At 39.1% G+C, this 24,383-nt stretch overlaps 1 protein-coding gene across 4 annotated transcripts in view; it reads right to left on the bottom strand.

Moving 5' to 3' along the window:
- Nucleotides 1-19,100, bottom strand: part of PCMTD1 (protein-L-isoaspartate (D-aspartate) O-methyltransferase domain containing 1) — an 80,894-nt gene extending 61,794 nt beyond the window's left edge. For 2 of the 4 annotated variants that reach the window (XM_011937610.1, XM_011937613.1), the window contains exon 1: nucleotides 18,844-19,100. Coding sequence is in view for 1 of the 4 variants with exons in the window: in XM_011937611.1 (XP_011793001.1) it covers nucleotides 18,844-19,025 (182 nt within the window). In the remaining 3 variants the exon portion in view is untranslated. The remainder of the gene's footprint in view (nucleotides 1-18,843) is intronic. The other 2 variants (XM_011937611.1, XM_011937612.1) reach the window with 2 other exon arrangements.
- Between the last annotated feature and the right edge of the window lie 5,283 nt (nucleotides 19,101-24,383).

Here is a 24,383-nt window from a genome sequence, read left to right as displayed (position 1 = left end):
AAAAAAAAAAAAAAGTTTTTTTTAAAAAAATAGCCAAGTGTAAGTGGTGGCATGTACCTGAAGTCCCAGCTACTCAGGAGGCTGAGGCAGGAGGATCCCTTGGGGGAGTTTGAGGTTACAGTGAGCTACAATAGCACCACTGCACTCCAGCCTGGTCAACAGAGCAAGATCCTGTCTCCTTTTAATGAAAAAAAAAAGGGGGGAGGCGGGCAGAGGAGACATTTACCAGAAGAATTACTAAACCACAAGCAAATATGAAATTATGCCCAACCTCAGTGGCAATTAAAATGCAAAATTAGAAAGACAACTTTAGGCCTATAAGATTCACAATGATGTTTTTTAAAAAAACTTATTGAAAAAGGTGTAGGAAAACATGTTTTGTATTTTTATTTCTTACTACGTTTTCTTATATACTAATAATAACCCCCCACTTCCTATCCTTAGGAAATATCAACTCTTCCACCTTTATTGGGAATTCTAGCATCTCTACTGTAGTCTTCTCTACTCCCCAACTCATACCACAATCAGGGGCATCCTCAATGTACATGAACAACCTTTTCAATCTTCAAAGGAACAACTATGACACCTTTAACTGAGGACTTGTATCACTCAATTGTCCAACCTGAATCCTTACTTTTTTCTCTGATCTGATTTTATGTCTACTTGGCTTGTTGTCTGCCACTACAGTCAATGTCACTAGTCCTCTACCCCAAGGATCAGCAAACTTTTTCCGAAAAGGCCAGATAGTAAACATTTTAGGATTTGCAGGCAATAGTTTCTCTCCCAACTACTGAACACTGCTGTTGTAGGGTAAAAGTAGCTATAGACAACTTATAAGTGAAAGAACATGGCTTTGTTCCAACACAATTTTATTTCTGGACACTAAAATTGGAAAGTCCTATCATTTTCATGTCATAAAACATTCTTCCAACCATTGGAAAGTAAACACCATTCTTAGCTGCAGACCACACAAAAAAGACAGCAGTCTTCGGCCCATGGGCCACAACCGGCTAACACCTACTCTCATCTTCTTTCCAAATCAATCCCATGAACAATGCTTCACTTACTGAGTCTTCATTACTCCCAATCCTTCATTCTAACTTTCTGCCTCACTCATCTTGCAAACTTCTGATCATGGAACAAGGCAATAATCTCTCTTCTCCGTGGACTGTTTTATATTGTGAAGCGTTACTTAAGAAAGAAATCCAGTGCTTGTATTGGTGCCACTAAAAACTTATAATCTTCAAGCTTAACTGGATTTTCAACAATGCCCAGCAATATCTCTGTGTTTCTTCACCTCTGGATCCCACTCCCACAGCAAATTCATTACCACTACTATAACAAACAACCTCTCAAGACCAGGCTCCCTAATTCAACAAAGGGTCCTGCTTCATCCTCCACAGAAAAACAGGTAAGGCAAAGAGCCTCAATTTGCCAGACTGTCACCCTAATCCCATCCCATTTAACAATATTACAAATATGATAGCATCTATATTTACATCTACAGACAGGCAGAGTGTAGTAAGTTCAACCTTCATTTGGAGCCCAACAGATCTGATTTCATCCACCTTAATAATTACTACACTTAGTAGTTGCCTGGCATTCAACCAACTGTTTTAGAATTGTCTTTTAATTATCCCTCAAAAAAACCTTCAAGGTAGGTTTTATTACACCCCTTTTACAAAGAAAAAAATGTAGAGCTGGGCTTAAATCCTTGGTGTAAGTCCAAAGCTGCAGAACTTTGCTCATATCTGGGCTCCATTTTTTTCCATTTCAAAAGTGCATTATCTAATCCGAGCCCTGAATACTATTTCAGGGGCACCTCCAGCCATCTCTCCTCCCACAGCCTTTGCTGAAGTTCCCTTAACCACAATACACTTTGAGCCTCCATGTTCTTGCATATGCATTCTAGTCTCTACCTAGAAAGTCCTCCTTGTTCACTAAGATGCCACTAATGAGTCCCCTCCTCTTAGAAATCTCTAAGTCCAGCCCCAAAACACTTACGAGCCTTAGTCTTTTCAGGCTGTCATAACCAAGTACCATGGACTGGGTGGCTTAAACAACCCAAACTTATTTTCTCAAGTTAGAAGTCCAAGATAAAAATGCCAGCAGAATCACTTTCTGGTAAGGCCTCTAGGCCTCTCTTCCTGGCTTGCAGATGGTCACCATCTTGCTGTGTTCTCACAAGAGCTCTTCTTTGTACACACAAAAAAGCTTGAGGGAGCTCTCTGGTGTCACTTTTTAAAATGACACTATTGGATCAGGGCCTCACCATTATGATCTTCATTACTTCCTTGGAAGCCCCCTATTCAAGTACAGCTACACTGGGCATGGGGTAGGGGGCAGTCAGGGTTTCAACATATGATTTTTGTGGGGAAATGAACATTCAATCCATAACTGTACCTTTTTTCAAAAGCTCTCAAACACCCTGAGACTATGTGTATCTCTGTATCCTCTCTCCACAAAGTGACTATCCTGTTTCCCACCCACTTGACTGTGGCCTTTTCAAAGTAAGGGTCTACATGCTAGTCACTTGTTTACTTCTGACACTTAGCTGAATGCCTTATAACAAAGATATTATTCAAGACTGCTACTAACGAGTAACTGAGTGCAGTTTCTCAGTTATTTAAGATCATGAAAAGAAGACATGTATCTATGTACTTGACAAATTACACCCTCCACTGGACATGAACTATAGCCTGTTTGGGGTATTATATTTCACTAGAGAGAAAACACAAGACTTTAAAAGCTTACAATTTAATTGTGAATATCATACTTCAAGTCTTTAAAAGCTTACAGTTTAATTGTGAATATCATACTTTAAAAAAAAAAAGAAAGAAAGAAAAAACGGCCGGACGTGGTGGCTCACGCCTGTAATCCCAGTACTTTAGGAGGCCGAGGCAGGTGGATCACGAGGTCAGGAGATAGAGACCATACTGGCTAACAGGGTGAAACCCCGGCTTTACTAAAAATACAAAAAAAAAAAAAAATTAACCGCACGTGGTGGCCTGTGCCTGTAGTCCCAGCTGTCCCATCTACTCGGGAAGTTGAAGCGGGAGAATGGTGTGAACCCAAGAGGCAGAGATTGCAGTGAGCTGAGATCGCGCCACTGGACTCCAGCCTGGGTGACAGGGCGAGACTCTGTCTTGGGGGTAGGGGGGGAGAAACAGACAAAAAAGATAAGGTAAATGCTTCAGAGTTCAAAATAAGAGAAAATGAACAGGGAATATAATAGCTAGATGGAATAAAACCTATGAAACCAAAAGTATTATCATCAGATTATAAAGTATTTAACTTGTAATTTTCCATGGCCTGAATTAAGTAGCAAAGACTGTAGTACAGATGCCATAGTTCCCATTAAAGGTGAAAGAGTTGATACTTCAGTGTCCTAAGGCTAGCAAGTGGGAGACTGTTATTAAGAGTAAAAAAAAAAAATATATATATACGCACACACATAGATAGATACTAAGAGAGGGACACACACAAAAACACAGGGAGAGGAAAGAAATTCAACAGATTTTCCTCTGAATTATTAATGCAATATTAAGTCACAGTAAATCTCACAAAAGAGCAAATATTTTAAACAGTTTTATAAATATTAAGTATAAGAAGGTACACAAAGGTTGGCAAATGCCCAAGATATTTTTAAAATGTGTTCAGAAAGTCAAATTGAAAACAACCTAGGTATGTGTATTTTCTAAATCATTCCCTTGATGTACAGACCTAGCTAGCATAAGATAACATGAGCTTTTTTTAGGCCTCTGAATTCCCTGCAGTTGAATTACTGTGACAAAAGCAATAAAATGAGGCCAAGTAAAAATCAGTCATATTATATTGTTGAAATTTAAAAACCTCACTCCAGAACTTTAAAACCAGTTGCGTTCACAAAAACAAAGACATAGTTCATAAATATTCTTGTGCAAATAAACCCAAACAAAACAGGCACTTTGATATTTGTGAAAAGCAGGTCAAGAGAAATAAAGAAAATCATAAAATTATCTAGTTCGCTCTGTCATTCATCAGACAAAACTACTCGTTCAAGGGCGTACTGACAGATTTGTGGCTCTGGTATCTTGAGTTTCTTTTCAATACATCCTAAAATAAAAGCTATAAAATATGACATTTTCTGAGACAAAATGCCTTCTTTGGGTCTGTTGCTATCTGCTGAACTTTACCTATCAGTTGGGACTGAGATAGTGTTAAAGTCTGATATTGTTAAAATAAACCAGGTGTACCTCTTAAAGCTACAGACAGAGCCACTGATCTAAGTCAGTGTAGTAAAAACAAGCAGTGCCTAAATATTTGGTCCAGGACTACGGTTTCATTTTTATATTTCAGTATGAGAGAATACAGGAGGCAAGCAGGAAATAGCCACAATCAGCTGAACTGGGAACAACCAAACGCAAAAGCAGGAATTGGCCTCTAAGTCAAAAGGAGAGTACCATCATTTTATCTAGAAGAAAAGTTTCTGAATGGCAAAAGGGAATAAAATAACAAGTATGTTCTTCAAGAAAACCCTAGTGTAGTAATATGCCGTCCTGATCCCACCAGGGATTAGGCACAAATAAATATTCTTTTTAACACCCACTGCCTCAATCCCAACTGAAGGTAATGTTCAGCAGACAGCATTGGAGAAAACACTGCAAGGGGGGAAAGGACTTTGCTTCTCAGCCTGGTGCATTGCTTGGCAGGCTTCCCTAGCACCAGGATGCTGCAGTGCATGACAATAGACAGCTTTCCCCAGCACTCTCTTTTGGACAGTTTGTAGAACACAGCCTCTAGCAAAATGCCTCTATGAACATCTTTCTATGGTATCCTAGAGGATAGATTTCTGGCAAATTCCATCAACTTCTCTGCCATCCAATAACCTATGAATATACCCTCTCCAACAAGACCTGATCTCAGCCTGGGATAGTCCTCTTCTTTGGGTGCTCAATTGTAGTTCTAGAAGTAGTGGCTGTTTCTTACATCTATTTCTATATTCTGTAGCACTTTCTGTACTTCCTACTAGCTCTGTTACAGTAAATAATCCTTTACACTAAACATTCTCTGCTCAAATTACTGCATGATTTCCTGACTGGACCCAGATTTATATAATTCTGAAAACCAGAAAGACTACACACAAGCCACTGAAATAAGGACAGAGGTTGAGCAATAAAATTAACTAAAATACAACAGATACTGATACTTGGCCAGACAAAGCATCCACAACCTCCTCAATTTAACTTAAATTACTATATCACACAAACATCCTCTCATCCTTTTTATTTTAACTTCTAAGTATTGGGGTGCAGGGAGGATATCTTCGCTTCTTGGCAAAATTTTGAACACTTCTTACCACATTTTCTGTGTTAAGAGAGCTGTCATGCTGATCAGAGGGCAAGTTAGATGCCAGCAGTGACTAAGAGTATTGAGAGTGACAGTTACCAATTCTGCCACCTTCAAGTTCCTGCCTAGGACAATACATCATACAAACTTTTAGACAGGAGGATGCCTTAGTGGCTTCGTCTACAGGAGTTGGCTTGAAAACAGCTTGTTAACTGAAGCACATGTTCTTTCTGGTGCCCTTGCTTCTCTCCTATAAACTTACATGATTATTAACACACATGGGAAATGACAAAATAAAACCACTGAAAAACTCCTTAAATTTCATGTAGACAGGGGTAGGCAGGCTAAAAATACAAATTCACAAAGGAGCTATTTGCAGAAAAACAATTTTACAATAAAGCAACAGTAAATGACACTAAATAAATCACATACTTTGTCACTGTATTAAAATGCAATACACTCACCACCACAGAAGAGTGGTAACTGTCAGAAAGACAGCCTTATGACTCTACAGGGACATACGTTGTTTGTGCTGGGTCAGAAGGTTATACGTGTTTTGGAAAAACAAAAACACTTTCAATGATAGCAATTTTTTGTAATTTGTGTTATCCAATGACATTACTATAAATTCTCCTTTAACAACTCGAGAGCATAGAGTGGAAATGCATTTTTGTGTACTTACAGTGAATGCACAGGGATATTCTTTCCTACTAAGAACAAAGACTATGTATAATTTTTTAAAGCACAAGGCTCTTTCCTCCAAACTGGTAAGAATCTTTGCAGCAAATTCACAAGGACCTCAACTTCTGTCTGCTTTTCTGCAATTTAGATAGCTGTTAATTTTGTCCCTTCCTCCAACATATTGCCAAAGAGACTTCAGGACAGGTATTTTTCCTTTCTCCTGCTGGACTTACTCAAAATCATCATCCTCTTTAGCAGAAATTTTCCAATGCATTCAGTAAGTTTCTAGATTAATTTCACTGGAGAGGGAAGTTCTATCATTTCAAATTTAAAATATATCTAAAACTATAGCCCCTCGCCTTTCAGACCATGTACTCTTCAATTACTCCCATTCTCCTTAGTGAAAGGCCCTTTTGTGAATATCCCTATCAATTTTTGCTAGATTACTGCAATGAACTTCAAGATGATCATACCTGTAGTTGTGCCAGTTTCAATGGCATCTTATATGCCATTTTGATTCATCTGCCCAGTATGCAACTTTTATCAATAAAGAAGCTCCAAAAATCCAGAGGTGCCCCCAAGATTCTACGAAAATGGGAAGAAATCTCACTTGGCAGGACTCAGTGTTGCCCCCATTTAAACACAGCTGCACTAGTTGTATCAGTTTTATAAATGTCATCTTACTATTTTGTTGGGGACAGGCTGTTTAGAAATCATTTCCATAAGGATTCAAATGGCCACAGTGTATTTACCTGTATTAGTTTTCTATCACTGTCACAGCAAATTAGCATAAACCTTAATGGCTTAAAACCACAGAAGTTTATTATGTGATCGTTCTGGAAGTCAGAAGTCTGACACACGGGTCTCATGATACAAGTCTCACCGGGCTAAGATCAAGGTGTTGGGGAGACTGTTCCCTTCTGAAGGTTCTTTGGGAGAAATCTGTTCCCTTGCATCAGTGTCTAGTGTCTATCCACTTTTTTTCTCTCTCTCTCTCTTGCCTCATGGCCCTCTCTTTCCTCCGTCTTCAAAGCAAGAATCATGGGGCTGATTCCTTTTCTGCTGTCTCTCTGGTTCTTTCGCTCTGCTTTCCCCTTCCATTTTTAAGGACCCTTATGATTACACTGGGCTCATCGGGATAATCCAGGATAATCTTCCTATCTTAAACTGATTAGCAACTTTAATTCATATGCAACCTTAATTCCCCTTTGCCATATAAGGTCACATATTCACAGGTTCCAGGGATTAGAACATGGACCTCTTTGGGGGGCTACTATGCACCAAACACACTACCCAAACTTTGACTCCTACTCTTCAGGGTAATGCTGTTCTATAGGGAATCAGACACAGTCCATCTTAAATATGTATACTGGCAGCCCAAATCTATCCCTTCTTCTCCCATTTCTCATCCAGCATACAGGTGAAGAAACAATATGGCAAAAGGATCAGCAGCAAGAAATATGCTTATTATTCCTTGACAGACGTGGAATTTATTTTGTCTTACAGGCAAATAATACAAGGTTATGTTCTTAAGATAGTCTAAAATCCTCTAACTGAAGCAATAACTATGTATAAACTAACAGTACAAGAACATCCTGAAGATCCTGAAACTCAATTTTAAGTAGCAACTGGAAACACTGCAAAAAATAAAACTATCAATTGTCTGGTATGGTAATTATCAAGCCACACAATCATTTTCCTCGTTTTTACAAAAAAAAAAAAAAGAGTATGCTCAGTCCCAACGTCTGAGAACAGTTTCACACACAAAAGTTTTCATAATTTTTTTTTTTTTTTTTTTTTTGAGATGGAGTCTTGTTCTGTCACCTCACTGCAACCTCTGTCTCCTGGGTTCAAGCGATTCTCCTGCCTCAGTCTCTCAAGTAGCTGAATTACAGTTACCACACTCAGCGCCATCACACTCAGCTAATTTTCTTATATCTTTAGTAGAGACAGGGTTTCACCATGTTGGCCAGGATGGTCTCGATCTCTTGACCTTGTGATCCGCCCACCTCGGCCTCCCAAAGTGCTGAGACTACAGGCATAAGCCATCGCGCCCGGCCAAGTTTTCATAATTTCTAGTATCTTACTCTAGAAATTGTGCCTAAATACAAACTTCAAGTTTGTATTTAAACTTGAATTTAAACTTCAAGTTTGTATTTAAACTTGAATTTAAACTTCAAGTTTGTATTTAAACTTGAATTTAAACTTCAAGTTTAAAACTGTTTACAGTTCATTCCTAATTCCTGACCTTACTTTTAGGATAGTAGAAAGCTACCATACAGATTCATTCTGAGTGCTTACAGAAGTTCAGTTCAATAGAGTAAGACCCTGTATATGATGGTCCATACCTTTTCTTAGCTGTTGGCATCCAACAGGATATAGTAGCAGATTCAAAACCGTCACTTCAATGCAGGAGGATTCCAGGTTGGGCTCAAGAGGGAGCATCCTTTTAAAAACAGATTCCCCTGCAGGTAAATGACTTTGTGTATCACAAAAAAATGAATGTGAAGATACACTAGATAATAAAAATATTAACACATTTAGGAGCAGGATCTGATTTTCTTAATGCTCCCACAGTAGAAGGTACTATAGGGTATGAAAAGAAATAAGCAGGCCCTGACCTTTATAAATAAGCTTTGGGGTAACAATGAGAAAGAGACCCAGAATCAAACATATTCATGAAAGTCTGAACTCATAGCCTTTATTTTACCATTGGCCATTAACCTTTCTATGACCTACCTTAGTTTTAAGAATCAAATGAAATAACGTACATCTCCAAATTTAATAATTTTTATCTAGCACCAAGTAAAACAAATTAATGTTACTGGTAACTGAAAAATACTCCTTTAAGTTCCAAAGATTAAAAACAAACTAATGAAAGTCTTTATATAATGTATTAGTTCTACAGTCTTAGCGAATTACCCAACGTAACTCAACCACTTCTTAGTGGCTCAGGGTCATTATGAGGAATATTATGATAATGGTATGCCAGGAGCACCTCAGAGACCAACACACACAGTAAAAGCATTCCACCATCTGGAACTGCTTTGCTCTCTCACTGCAGTAATTTCTCGTTTCTTTTTTGTGTGACTAGATGATTAAAATTTGCTTTATTTTACACACAACTATGTTGGGTCTAATGTGACTCCACAGTCTGTCCCTGACTATACAGGACACATTCTCCTTGCTTTTCCTAGGCCTTTTGTTGTTATTGTTAACTCCTCACTCACTACCTACAATATTAGTAAGAGACCATGAGGTTATAAGTCTAAGTTTGGCCTCTACTGAAAGTGGATATTGCTTCTAGGTTAGGTCCATCACTTTCTATCAAGTGTTAATTGATCTCATAATCTCTGAAAAGTAGCATATGACTCACAAAATAATATATAACCTTTATTACTGATTATTAGTGCAACTACCATTAAGTACTTTACAGCATAAAGCTTTGAGGTGTTTTAAGTATATTAACTCATTTCAGTCTTCATAACATTTCTTGTAACAGCATTACTTTTAGGGATGGGAAACGAAGGAAAGGGATTAAATAACTTCCTTAACCTTTTACAGCTAGCAGGAGGCAAAACTGGGGTTGAGTTCTAGATCTCACATTAAACCCTGTGTCTTTCAACACTGTTGATTGCTGAGTCTGATACCACCATTTTATAGAAAATAAAGCAGATTGAGGAAATTGAAGTCACTTTGAATCTCAGTTCATGCATCTATAAAATAGGAATAACGGTACTTTCCTATCTCTTTGACAAGATGCAAAGTTACATGAAAATGTGAAAAATATCAAATTTAACAGGGTCTCATGCTGACTACAAAATGCCAGGAAGCACTATTCCCACAGAAAGTGTCAGTTTTCCTGAAGCAGTACAGGGAATGCCATTTATATTATATTCTATGTGAATATACACACATACATATATTAGTGTATACACACACATGTACACACACATATATTAGTGTGAAGTGAATTAATTTTATTAAGTGCTGCCTAGATACAATAAAACCAGTGATTACTAGACAGTCATAACCAAACAAGTCCTTAACAACAACAACAAAAAAAGCTTATATAAAGCCTTTTTGTCATAAATAATGAGGTAATTAAACTACTTTAAGTCCAAGGGGATTACTTCCCTTTCCTTTAAAGGCAAATCAACTGCATGAATGGTTATAATTCACAGATATTTATGCAGATCATTGTAGAAATACCTAAATCTTTCCATTTCTAATTTCTCTGGTTCATAAAAAATAAAGGTTCAAATTACTCTATTTACAGGGAAAAGTCAAGCCCATTAAAATGGTTTAGATGTATTCAAAATAATTCTTTCACAATGGGATTTACAATGCATGTTAAATCAGTATAGAACACTAGTAGGCTTTTCCTTGAAACTAAAATTAGAGTGGCTGCCTTTGCATGTTCCAAAATTTGTTTTTATACAGTTGAGTATGAAGACTGACCAGAAAATTTTAAATCTGCTCTAGCCACCAAGAGACTACAATGAAAATATGAAAATTTAGAATACCAAGACTTACAGGAGTAACAGAGATAAACCATCCTTCTAAAACAAAGACTGTTTTGCATTTGCTTTTTGAGCTATGACATTTCTAAATAGTTCCTTCTATTCAAGGCCCAGTATTTTAAATATGGACTACAAAGATATAATGATACGTAATCAGAACAAAACCTCTGTACTACTTACGCAGTAGCAGTGATAGAGACGCACTGACTGATCCACCCACCAGCACACCTGTGGCTCCCATAACCAATACCTAAACATCCATGTGCTTGGCTGTATAAATGTAGAAATCCCCTAATAATGTTAAGCCAAGGCCTTACCACAACCTTGGTTACTTAAAGCACCACTTCCTAGCACAGATGCATCCAGGTCAGAGAAAATGCAAGCACTCACATTTTCCATTCTACTATCACCAAATGCATCTGCCTTATATGGCAGCAAGACATAAAGCTGGACATTTCTCATGGTGTTTTCATTAACACAGAGTTCCCTCAGAATTAAAAACCATACAAGTCCTAGATGATAACATCCCTGTTAACCTGTTTCTCCTTTTCTTTATCCGTATTTTCTAGTCTTTCCACAATAAATTTCTACTGCTGTTATACAGGGAAAAAAGCAAAATCAAATAAATGAGCTTTTACTTATTATGTTCACAATATCTAGGAAAGTATAATTGACCAAAGAGAGAATCACAGGAGCTCAGAAATGGGTCAGTGCAAATGAACCACTGTTAAAAATAAATCTAAACCATATGAACATAGGCAGCATACACATACCACCCTAAAAATAAAAGACATGAGGTCGGGCAAGGTGGCTCACTCCTCTAATCCACTTTGGGAGGACAAGGCAGGAGGATGGCTTGAGCCCACGAGTTTTGAGACAAGCCTGGGCAACACACTGAGACGCCTATCTCTACAAAAAATGAAAGAAAAAAACACATCAGCCAAGCATAGTGGCACAAGCCTGTAATCCCAGCTACTGGGGAGGTTGAGGTGGGAGGATTGCTCGAGGTCAGGAGGTGGAGGTTGCAGTGAGCCGAGATCGCACTACTGCACTCCGAGTTGGGCGACACAGCAAGACCCTGTCTCAAAAAAAGACAAAAAAAAAACACTCAAATCCCAAATTTAGCATTGAATGTCTGGAAAATAAAGAGAATATATCATTATTCAGTAAATTATATGCCACTATTAAAAAAAAAAATATATATATATATATATATAGCTTGAGAAACCTTAAATGATCTGCAGAAATACTTGATAAAACTAGCTACATAGGCTAAATAGGTAGTACAGTTTACACAATAACAGTGTGTATTTACAGCCCCCTTGGATCTAAAGGAATCAAAGAACATTCACTATATATTTACTTGGTATCCCACCAACACCTTCTTCTCTTGTTCAAGATTGACTTTTACATTCATTCCATTTACTTGTTATTCAACAGAATTCTGACTGACATTTTTAATATGCATGAATATACTGTTTCTGTTTATATGCAAGTCTGAAAGGATTCATACCAAACTGTCAAAAAACCATTACCCCAGCAAACCATGAGGAGCAGACACGGATGATGGGGGCCTGCTTGTTTAACTTCATTTAATTTAGTAATTTAAATCTTATTTCTGTATACACAATCATTTTTCAATAAAAAGATTAATGACCACATAAAATATTGTAGGCCACGACATTTCCTTCTAGATGACACAAAGGGATCTAAATTCAACCCCTGAATAGGTTTCCTATGTTAAATATACCAGCATTGGCCATAGATCCAGACACCAAACTCCAGATAACAGGTATCATTTCTAAACACTGAACGGCTAATAAATGCAGGGCTGACCCTTGCCCAGAGTGGATCATTTGTCATGGCAGCTGCTACCCATCACCACTACCATCCCAACTCTTCCAACTCAACTGTCAATTATGGATTCTAGCAAATGTCTTCTCATAACCCCATAGTTCTCTCCATTCACTTACACACTAATCATCAGGTCAGAAAAGGAACCAAAAAGCCCATTTTGGCTTTCAAACTTTATTTTCCCCTACAAGGAAAGACTACCTACTTTTTACTTTTCTTCCTTCAAAGTGTTGCCACAATGGATGTAATAGTCAGACACTAAATGCTCATTTGTAGGCAATATAGTTAAATCAATTATAATTGATATACAATCTATAGCTGTAGCTATATATAATATACTCTGAGGCTGAAATTTTTTTTAAGAATGAAGTAGTTCTTTATCTCCTCATTGTCATGTGAAAATCCAAGTGAAAAAACAGCAGTGTATCTCATCTTTACGTAAGTGGAAAGAAAAAGAAATTTATTCATATTTCTTTGTACACACAAATAAAATGTTTCTATTATATCATTCTAGAGATAAGTGACTACTTCCCGGGGGGAAAATGGGAGGCTGTTGAAGACACATTTTCAGTTTATATATTTTTTGTATCACTTAAAATTTGAAACATGTGACTATATTACCTATTTTTAAAGTCAGTGAATTATTTTAAACTCGCTTACACTTGTATCTTCAAAGAAATATTTATGATTAATATTTTATAAAGCTAAAGGCAGGTAGACTACAAATGGATTAGTCTGAGAATCAGTTTCATTCCTTTATGAGCATGCATTTTAACATTCCAAAAAGAAAACGTCTCTTCCCATCACCAAGGTATCCTACGTTCACAATTCCTAACAGAATTATAGTTTTACTTTATAAAGCAAGAATAATTACTTATTAGTTAGCCAAACTATAAACAATACAGGGTGCAATGGCAGATATAAGAAAAAACTGTAACTTCTGCGTGATAACCATTAACATCGATAGATTATTTTTAAAAAGTCTGAAATTTCATATGAACTCTTCAGCAATGTAAGAATTATGTATAACCTGTGTGAGGGCATTTCAGCTGATTGTACAATTGGAGCTTCCTGATATCACCAAAAGAAATAAAACAATACTAAAATACAGAGTTGTACTCCATCTTTCACATCTATGTAAGCTTAAAGAAACTGTAAGATCAGAGAGTTTATGAGAATATTGCACTCATTAGAAAACTTGTCTGACTCAATAGCATGGAAAATAATTCACATGGTAAATCACTGTTTTTTTTTTAAATTTATATACAGTACCAAGAAAGGATATGAGCACATAGAAAAACAACACTGATCTGTCTTAAATAAACAACATAATTACCTTATAATCTGAAAACAAAGAATTCATGATAGCCCACAAGAAATTTAGTTCTGTTATGGACACACACAATTAAAAACTCTAACAAGCTTGTGTGTGTGTGTGTGAGAGAGAGAGAGAGAGAGAGAGAGAGAGAGAGACAGACAGAGACAGAGAGAGACAGAGAGAAACTAAAATCAAATATACTGCTTAAATACCATTGAAAGGGGTAGTTTACCAGGGATCATTTTCATACTTATTTATCCATACTTCCTGAGCACCCATTGGAAGACACAAGGAACAGTAGACATAGTTTGTGCTTCAAGCATCTTATATAATCCAATTACAACTGTTAGTGTACTCAAAACAAATGTAGAGTAAAAAGTATCACCACAGGTTAAACAGCTGTATGAATGTGCAGGAGATTTGACTACTATACTACACAGACTGGGAGGTGGGGGCTCTAGGGAAATATGGTGTACGCTGTATAAACTAGACTTTTACATGGAGGACTCCTAAAGGCAGAGATGGGAGAAAGACAAAAATTCCAAGAAATGGAAATGCATGAGAAACAAAAAAAGTAAAGTAAAACTGAAGTTTATATTCTTTTTGGAACAGCTGCTGGAACATAAAGAATGTAACTTAAAGTTTAACTAAAACAAGAAATAAGTTTTGAAAGGGGCACTGAAGTCAAATAATGCAGTTTTGAAAGGGAACACTGAGGAACTCGGGCTTTCTTCCAGAGTGGATCAGGAGCCACTCAGCAGAGGCGCAGTGGTCAAGAACACAGACTTGCAAGAAGACATGGTTGGGATTCAAATTCCAGCTCTTCTACCTACTAACAACTCCTTCAAGATCATGAAGCTCCAATTTCTTCACCTGTAGAATGGGGATAATATAAATTACAATGACCACAAGAGAACAAAGGATTCAGCACACTGACTGACATAAAAACACCCAAGTGGGTTTGTTTTGTTTGCTTGTCATCAGGCAGGGAACCTGATCGGGACTACATTTAGGACTAGGACAATTAATAAGCAGTATTCACAATGAATGGCAAACCAAGAGATTAATGTCTCTTGCTGTATATATGGCTGCTGGAAGAATTGAAAAAAGATAAGAGAAATCAGGAACCACAATGCAGTAAGATGACCAAAAAAAAAAAAATCTAAGAAAAGGAGAGAGAGAAGAAACAAAGATGACCTTTTGATTTTGAGTCTAGATGACTAAGAAAATGCTAAGGTCATTAATATAAACAAGGAAGAAGAATCAGGCTTGCAAAAGAAGTTTAATTCTGAATCTACTGATTCAAGATTACAAAATTACAGCTACTAAGTTGATCAGGGAGAACAATGTTGGTAAATCTGAAGCTTAGGAATTAAAATAAGGCCGATGATACAGAATTGGAAGCCTCAGCAAAGAGGGTGTGGGGAATGAGCAGCTGAAACCATGGATCTGTGTGGGATTGCCAAAGGAGAGAACAAATTCTAAAAAGGAAAAGAACTAAACCTAAGGTAACACCTAAAGGCAACACCTATCTGAAATTCAGGAAGTGAGAGAGAAAAATGAACAAACGCCCCAAGAAGGGTGAGTTGGAGGTGCAAGTTTGTGAAAGTCACCAAGACAGACCTTCACAGCATTTCACATTCTGCAGTTCTTTCAATGCTCATTATAACTTTAGATTATAAACTGAACTGACTTCACCAATTGATAATATGATTATCATAAAAGGTTTTTAAGAGTCTACAAGTTACTGAAGAGTGCTCAGTAGAAAACACAGAAGAGTGTTTTGTGCAAATTAGTGTTTAAGCCCCAAGAATATTTTAAGCTCTAGAAACCATACATGATGCATGTCTTGTATCAAGACATAAAGTTGATTTATTTCTGGCTACCCGTGCATATATGTTTCAAAAAGGATTTTCAGGTTAAATTGGAAAATACGCTATTTCTTCCCATCAGCAATCTCTCTCATTAATTTTTGTGATTATACATACACATAGTGTTCGATTCCCAAGCCTTCCCCACTTCAACAGCTGAAAAATCTTACCATATCCTAAAAGCGTCTTTAGGGGGCTGAAATATTTCTGTGTCACCTAACTATAAAAGCCACTCACATCCAACATCCAATGTTAAGTTACCATGCTTTATTAATTTTAGTATTTGTCCCATTTATTTATTTATTTATTTATTTTTGAGACAGAATCTCACTCTTTTGCCCAAGCTGGAGTGAAGTGGAGTGATCTTGGCTCACCGCAACTCCTACTCCCAGGTTCAAGCAACTCTCCTGCCTCAGCCTCCCGAGTAGCTGGGATTACAGGTGCCCACCACCATGCTCAGTTAATTTTTGTATTTTTAGTAGAGACGGGGTTTCACCATGTTGGCCAGGTTGGACTCGAACTCCTGACCTCAGATGATCCACCTGCCTCGGCCTCCCAAAGTGCTAGGATTACAAGCGTGAGCCACCACGCCTGGCCACCACATTTCTTCCAACTATGTAGTTGCCACATCTAGTGGAAAATGAAAAAAGATTAATAAACCACAATATTATGACTGTCATTATGCATTTTAAGGGACTACCAAATATTTTTAAATACCAAGAATAAGTAAATTTTAATCTTTTTAGACTTTTTTAGGGCCCTCTTGGTATTCTTTCCAGCACATTAGTTTACAACAAGTTCAACTACATTCATAAAAATGTTTACTGATGTGAGATTATCCTTCCGAGTTTGTAAGGAATACGCAGCTGAGAGCTACAGTTTACAATAATATCCCAATTTACCATGGCACCCAGCAGTGTCTAAAGTAACACAAATCCCCATCTTCTTGGTTAACAGCATAAGATCAAGGAGTTTAAAATTTTAGTAATATGCCACCAGAAACCTCATCTAAAAAAATACCATTATTGTTTCACACTATATTCTCTAGACTATTTTAAATGCATGTGATTATATTCATGTAGTTATTTTGTGAGGAACATTTCAAAGAAAGCAGAAAAAAAAACGTAAGGGCAACAATTTTATAAGGCAGTTTTCATTCACAGGAGGTAAAACAAGAGCACAAAACACAGGTTCTTGGATTAAGTACTCCTGAATATAAACATGTACTATTACAAAAAAAAAAAGGCAGTGGGATCTTGAGCAGTTTTCTCTCTCAAAGCTTCTGTTTATTACTCTATAGAATGAGAAGTTATGTTGTTGTTATGAGAAATATATGAGCATATTATCACCAAAAATAACTAAAATGTCATGGATATATTTTATTCCTTTCAAGCAGTTTCTAAATAATAAAATACTAAACAATTTGGCTTAAAATTTCAGGCTATGCATGTTTAGAACCTGACGTTGTTCGTGATTATCTTCCTCAGTTGTTCTTTCCCTGGAAGCTAGCACCAAGATGAACACAGTACATTTTTAATAAATACAGGCTAGTGATTAAATTAACAAAGCCTCCAGCTCTTCTGCACACAGAAATACAGCATGCAATGGGGATTACCTATCTTTCTGTCTTACTTAATAGTAGGCAGCGCAGTATCACCCTTCCACTTCCAGTTTACTCCCTATGGCTTACTTACCAAAATATTTAATTCCTGTTGCTTTTTTTTTGTCTCAGGCTAGGGCCACTAGCTTTCTATCTTTCCTACCTTACCTTTCCTTCACATATTAGCTACTTCATGTTAAAGTAATTACAAGTGTTCAACTGACCATATGGAATTAAAATTTACTTCGAAAATATGAACTCAAAAAAAAACAAAAAGTAAACTAATTCAGCAACTTTATGTTTTATGGAGTCATCCAGCCTCATGTAAACTACCGTTAAGCAGTATGTAAACATTATTACTCAATCTGCTTAATACGAAAGTAATCTCGTCGGGCCTCCGACATTCTGAAAGTTTTGCCACATTGTTTCAAAATATTGGCTTGTAGCCTTTTCAAAGCTACTGATTACTGAAAACTTGGCAACCATGTTTAACAATAAAGAAAAGCCTTCCCCGAGCCTACGTAGATTGGATTCTCTAATACATAGTAATAATGTTTTCAAAAAGAATGAGGCGAGTAATAAAATGGAGGAATATCCATGATGCATTGTTGGCTAATAATACGTTATACTGTACTATATATGATCCCAATCTTGTTTCTAAAGCACACTCATTAAATGCACAGAAAAAAAAAATTCTGAATAACTACCCACCACACTTGGAGACTGGCTAACCTACGTAGTAAGAACGGGAAATATGGGGGGAAAGGGCTCGAGAGAGGGCAGGTTTCTTCATTGTTTGGCTGCTTCATTTTTTCTCAAAGAGCATGCAGTACTTTCGTAATTAAAAAATAATAATAAATGGGGGGAAAACACTGCTAAACGCACACTTTTTCCTCCCTAGCACATTCTTCTGATTTGTAATGTTAAAAATATAGCTCTGGTTTCTCGATTCTAAAAAGAGTACACACGAAAACAAAATTATAGAAGTTCCAAAAAATCTTGGATTTGCAAAATTACTCCCTCGGGTTCTCCCCGTGGGTCCTCTCCATGCCGGTGTCTGAAATCCCCCAAGCAAAACGCGGGCACAGCACTTCTCCTGAACGGTAGTAGACGCTCACAAACACAAAAAGAGCCCTGGGCGCCTGCTATAACCTCTCAGTCCCCTCCCAGCCCCCGAGGCTTCCCCGAGCCTACGTAGGTCGGATTCTCTTCCTCCAAAACCAAAACAACAGAAGTCACTGGGCGGATCCAAAACGGCCCTAAGGGGCCCGCGTGCATCTCACGACACCAGCCTCGGGACTCTGGTCCCCAAGCCCAGGTCAGAGCCGAAGGACGGGTCTGACTACGCGGCTCTCCGGCCTCCCTGGGGCCCCCGACCTCCTGGGCCCCAGGGACCCTGGCTCCCGACCTCCAGGCTTCGCTGGGCCCCTTTCGACTCTCCGACCTCTCGAGTCCTCCGCCCCTGGTCCGTCCCTCCCTCAACCTGCCCCGCAGCCCCTCCGTTTCCCGGCCCCCGACCTGCCTGCCCTTAAGTCCCCCTGCCCCCGACTCTCGGCTGCCGTCCCCGTGGCTCGCTAGCCTCCGAGCGTATCCCAGTCGCCCGCCCGGCCACAGCACGCGGGACACGCACACCCCACGACCCCGAGCCCCCGCTGGCGGCGGCGTTACCTGTGGCGCGGGCAGCGGCGCGCAGGCCAGACGCTAGGACTCGGCGGGGTCCGCAGCAGCCAGACACCACCACCACTACAATAACAACACGGACGCCACCGCCGAGGGGAGAGGCGGGGCCCGTACCCGCGACTGGAGCAGCCAGAGCGTCCCAGCCTCCGGAGCCGCCGGGTACAGGGCATGCGCAGAGAGCCACGGGCACGGGGGCAGCTCCCCGCGGACGCCAAAGTCAACAAGGCCGGGAGACGCCCCCATCTGGCCCCGCCCCCTCAGGGCTCGCTCCACCCCGAAGTCCAAACAACGCGAGGCCTTGACGGGCCAGAAGACGACGGCTATAGGGGAGATCCCGCGAGAACATGGCCTCCACCTCTCCACCCATTTCCACGTTCGCGCACCAGCGAGGGGGTGCAGGCTTTCAGTGGTCTCAGAGCTACGGAGTGTCGGGGCCTAGCCACAGGGTCCCCTTTGTGTTGAAGGACAGTGTCTTACGGTGTGGGAGCGTTTTTGAGGTGTATTCCTGGGTTTGGAGGCGAACCCCCAATGGTTACCGCCACAGAGGCTTTGCGGAGGGCGCTCACTGGCTTAGGTGAAGAGCGAAGGCTCAAGACTGTGCCGTTTTTTAGTGGCCCCTTAGCGTCCAGAAGTTCCCCCCAGCGCCCGTCGTATGCACTCCCGCCGCCTGTGCCCCGCCCTGCCTGTCAGGCGCCCTCGGGCCTCAGCTCCGGGACGCCCGGAGTGGCCGCCTTTTCGCGTCTTGCTGACCCGGGGCTGGGGCGTGTGCTTCTCCTGCAGCGGACGGAAGATGCTGGGCCACGCAAGTTTCCCTGGGCTTGGTTAACAACCCCAAAACCCATTTCCAGAAGGAAAGGGTGTTGAGGAGGAGGGATGGAAAGTCGAGAAGAGGGCCGCGCGGAGTGCCTCACGCCTCTAATCCCAGCACTTTGGGAGGCCGGCAGGTGGGGGGCTGGGGGCAGATCACCCTGAGGTCAAGAGTTCGGGACCAGCCTGGCCTAGGCCTACGTGGTGAAACCCCGTCTCTACTGAAAATACAAAAATTAGCCGGGTGTGGTGGCACTCACCTGTAGTCCCAGCAACTCGAGAGGCTGAGGCAGGAGAATCTCTTGAACCTGGGAGTCGGAGGTTGCAGTGCTGAGGTGGCACCATTGCACTCCAGCCTGGGCGACAAGAACGAAACTCCATCTCAAGGAAAGAAAAAAGTCGAGAAGAGGAAAGGAGACATAGGGGCAGGCGAGCCGGGAAAACACTGCCACTAAGGATCCTAAGCAGTGAACATGCTCTTCATACTTGTAAGACTCCTAGCAAACTGCATTTAATTTTTTTCAGTTAGTTTTAGTGTACATAAAGGCATGTCTTTTCCAAATACTGTAATTTTTGAAGTGTTGTTCTTTCTTGTTCATTAATCTTTGTGTGTTTCTCTCCAGTCTCTAATAGTAGGTTGTGGCATGATTTGCTTCCATCCTGTGAATTCTGTTGGGTTTTGATTTTCAAGTATGAGAGTGAATGTAAGCTATCCTTATAGGTTACCTAAGGTAAGTTAGAATTAGAACGTCTTTACGCTAGGGCTACTGCTTCCCACCATAACCAACCATCTGCAAAAGCGTTCAGAAAGAACATGCTAGCAAGGTCAAAAGCTTCAAATCACGAAATAAGAACTTGAAAACAAGAGCAAAATTGTTGCTGAGGCAGTCTGCCATTTAACTGAAAAGCTTCACTTTATTTAAGTATGAGTGCATATTCAGTGGACATTGAGCTCCAAACTGTTCAAAATATCTGTTCATCTGCATTCTGGAGTAGAGCTGCGGGTCACACGTATTAGCTCCATCTTTGGATTTCTGCCTGGACCCAGGGCACTCCTAACCGTTACAGGATCATATAACAATCTTACAGGATGAGTTTTCTGCTAATCCAAGCAGAAATTTTGGCACATGAAAACATCTTACCATAAACAAAAAAAGTACAAATGGTAATAAGGAAAATAGCTAAAATGATTAAACAACTCTTAAAGCCTTTTCCCCTGTTTTCTCTACATTTTTTGAAAACATATTTTCCTTTACTGTCTTCCTTCTGCTATGGGAATTTTTCAGGGTTCTAGACCTTTTTTCTCGTCTGTGGCTTAACAAAGGTCATTTTTTAAATAAGACTACTAGTGAGTACCTTCTTAATAAACAAAACCAAATGCTACTCTTGTGGGTGAGTAGTTGAACAGCAAGTAAAGCACTCTATCAACTCTGTAATTTTCCTGTGGTAGGCACACCCCATCTCCACCTTCACATCTTTTCTGATTATGCCTCCATACCTTACACACATAATTTACTTTTTTTTTTTTTTTTAAGAGACAGAGTCTTTTGCTCTGTTGCCCAGGCTGGAGTGCAGTGGTATGATCTCTGCTCACTGCAACCTCTGCCTCCCGGGTTCAAGCAGTTCTCCTGCCTCAGCCTCCCAAGTAGCTGGGATCACAGGAGCGCACTGCCACGCCCTGCTAAGTTTTGTAGTTTTAGTAGAGATGGGGTTTTGCCATGTTGGCCAGGCTGGCCTCCAACTCCTGATCTCAAGTGATCCACCCGCCTCGGCCTCCCAAAGTGTTGGGATTACAGGCATGAGCCACTACGCCCGGCTTCTTGTGTGTGTCTTCCTACTAAATTGTAGTCATGAAAGTTGAGCACATACCCAGTATGCTCACTATTTCTCTCCAGGGCCTGATACCGCTGCTACAACACTGATACTCTGCATTTGTTGAATGAGTAATTTAAATTTTAAATTATCATCTACAATCATTTAGAGATTTATTTAGACTTTGATAAATTTAGATAGCCCACACACATATTCCTAGAGTTCTTGATACATTCTTGCAGTAAGTTTGGTCCTTACAACAGCAATAACACTGTAGTAACTTAATTCTTCATACCAGATTGCTTCACTTTTTTTATTAAGCAGAAAATACCCAAAGTAAAATTGAGCTATTTGGGACTCCTTTCAGAATACTATGTAGGCCGAAGCATTGTTGTATCAGAAGTGCTCTGTTATTTGAATGCATAAGGTATTCAACGAATAATTACTTATTAAACTAAATGGTATTCAGCATACAGCTATTCTCACCATGCTAGGAGTTCACATTTTTCATATGTGTGGCAGTTAGCAGTGGTGCATGTTTCCTTCAGCCTCAGAAATGGAGGTGTCTGCGTGTTGCCCAGATCTACCTTGAAACCTGTAGTTGCTTCCTAACACCTCGGTTGTATAATGGGACTTGATTATGTTTTATAGAGCCAAGTCTGGTCCATGAGGACTGAAAGGATTTCCTCATCATAACTCTAATTTGGCCTGCAATGTCTGGGGAAAACCCAAAACTAAAATCTGACTAAATATGGTACTGTTTTCTTCTGCAGTTTGATTTCCTTGTACCATTTTCAGTACAGTTAAATTCATCACCTCCCCCACCTCACCATCCCCCTCCCCCTGCAAAAAAAAAAAAGAAAAGCAAAAACAGAAGTATTTTCTCTCTTAAAGAGAATTGTCTTTGGCCAGGCACAGTGGCTCATGACTGTAGTCCCAGTCCTTTAGGAAGGGAGAATCATTTGAGCTCAGAAGTCACAAGATTTCAAGATCAGCCTGAGCAACATAGTGAGACCTCATCTCTACAAAAAATTTAAAAATACCTGAGTGTGGTGATGCATTCCTGTAGTCCCAGCTATTCCAGAAGCTGAGGTGGGAGGATTACTTGAGCCCAGGAGTTAGTTTCTAATCGGATGTAGTCTGCACAGGCAGATTTCATTTTCACTATTAAAAAGGTCAGTAATTTCTGAAATATTCACTTGACAAGTAATAGGATTAAATGTATCTTAAATTGCACATACAATCCCTCAAATACATAGATTCCAATGCTAAGATAACCTTCCAATAAAAGGAAATATAAATTATCAACAAAATGAATTTCTTTTAGAAAAATAAGCATTTATAATTTATTGTCTACAGTAAGCAAAAAGTGAATTTTGACTCACAAAATCCTCTTATATGGTACTCGATCTATGTAGATATCTTTCCTTTATTAAAAATTCTGCTAAAAAAAAAAAACAATCCTGGAGTGGAGAAAAAGAAAAACTGCTTGTAAACTAAGTGCACCAAAACTGTGAATAAACATATTTTTAATGTATATGTAAAATTTAGTATTTTTTAAAGAATCTGTTAAAGTTCAATAAACATTTTCTGACACTGTGATAGATACTGAGGATATTGAAATAATACATGATGTAGCTTCTGTCTTAATAAACTTACATTCAAATAATAGAAGGTGGAAGTGACCCTTGACATAGTAGTAAGGCTACAAATAAAATGCTGTTGCTCCATAGTAGTGTTCCATGGCAGAAATCAAATTTGAATCAAGCTTTGAAATTTGAATAGAATTTTTAAATTATGGAGACAAAGAGAACAGTTATTTTAGGGACATGGAATATAAAAGAATAACGCTTACATAGATCATTTGTTTTCAAAGAGCAGAGATTAATCTGCTTTAGCTAGAACATAGAATGCAAAAAAGGATAATAGGAGATAAGCCTAGAAAGGTAGACTGCAGCCAGACTTTGATGGTCATTAGGTTGGATGCAACAGGCAACAAGGAGCCAAAACTTCCAAGTGTTCACTTTTTTGTAAATATAGCTGACTCAAGTACCTTATATCAGAACTAAAAATTATGCTGTATATAACTATTACTGTAGTTAGGTAAAACCATTACAGAGTCTGCTGTGTTTATTTATGAGTGTGTGTGTACATATTATATGTATGTATGTGTTTTTTTAAGTATGACATTTGAATTCTGAAATGAAGATGAAAAAGGCTTTGGTCAGTAAGCCTATCTTCCTTGGTCAGATACTGAACCACAGTAGTAAGTCCAGGCACTGAAATGATAATTCATATGTATGGATTCTTCTTTGCTCTAGGTTGATGAACACAGCAATTATGAAGAGTTGACTAGAACCAACTGATCTTTTTTTTTTTAATTCCACTAAATAAAGTAGTTTGCTAAAAATAATAGTAAAAGTAGGAGCTGTGACAACAAATTCATTCTTAGGACAGAACAGACTATTAAATGAAAAATCCTAAAACAAAAGCTAGCCTAGATAATGAACTTTTTTGTTGTTGTTTTTTTGGATTTTTTGTTTTTGTTTTTGTTTTTTTAAGCAAAAATATGTCAAAATGTTATTTAAATTCTATGTTCTTTCAAGGAGATATTTACAGAAAGTGATCCACACCAAAGTCCCTGGAAAAGTGTTCAGTGTTACCCAACTTGAACGTCATGGCTAAGTGATAAATGTAATCTAAAAAATACAGGTGGTTGGATCACACTGTTTCCACTGCCCCTGCTGCCAGGACTAGCTATAAATCAGTGTGTAACATGAGCAGCATGTATTGCAGCTATCCTCCCTCCTTTCTTTTCTGCAACCTCAGTAAGCAGTGCCCTCAAGCTGCCTGCAGCTGTGTGGGTGCCACCTCTATGGTATCATCCATGCCTTCTCCATCAGTGCTGT

The sequence above is a fragment of the Colobus angolensis genome, unplaced genomic scaffold (genome assembly GCF_000951035.1).
Source record: "Colobus angolensis palliatus isolate OR3802 unplaced genomic scaffold, Cang.pa_1.0 Scaffold166, whole genome shotgun sequence".
Classification (NCBI taxonomy): domain Eukaryota; kingdom Metazoa; phylum Chordata; class Mammalia; order Primates; family Cercopithecidae; genus Colobus; species Colobus angolensis.
This window is presented reverse-complemented; position numbering and strand designations above follow the sequence as displayed.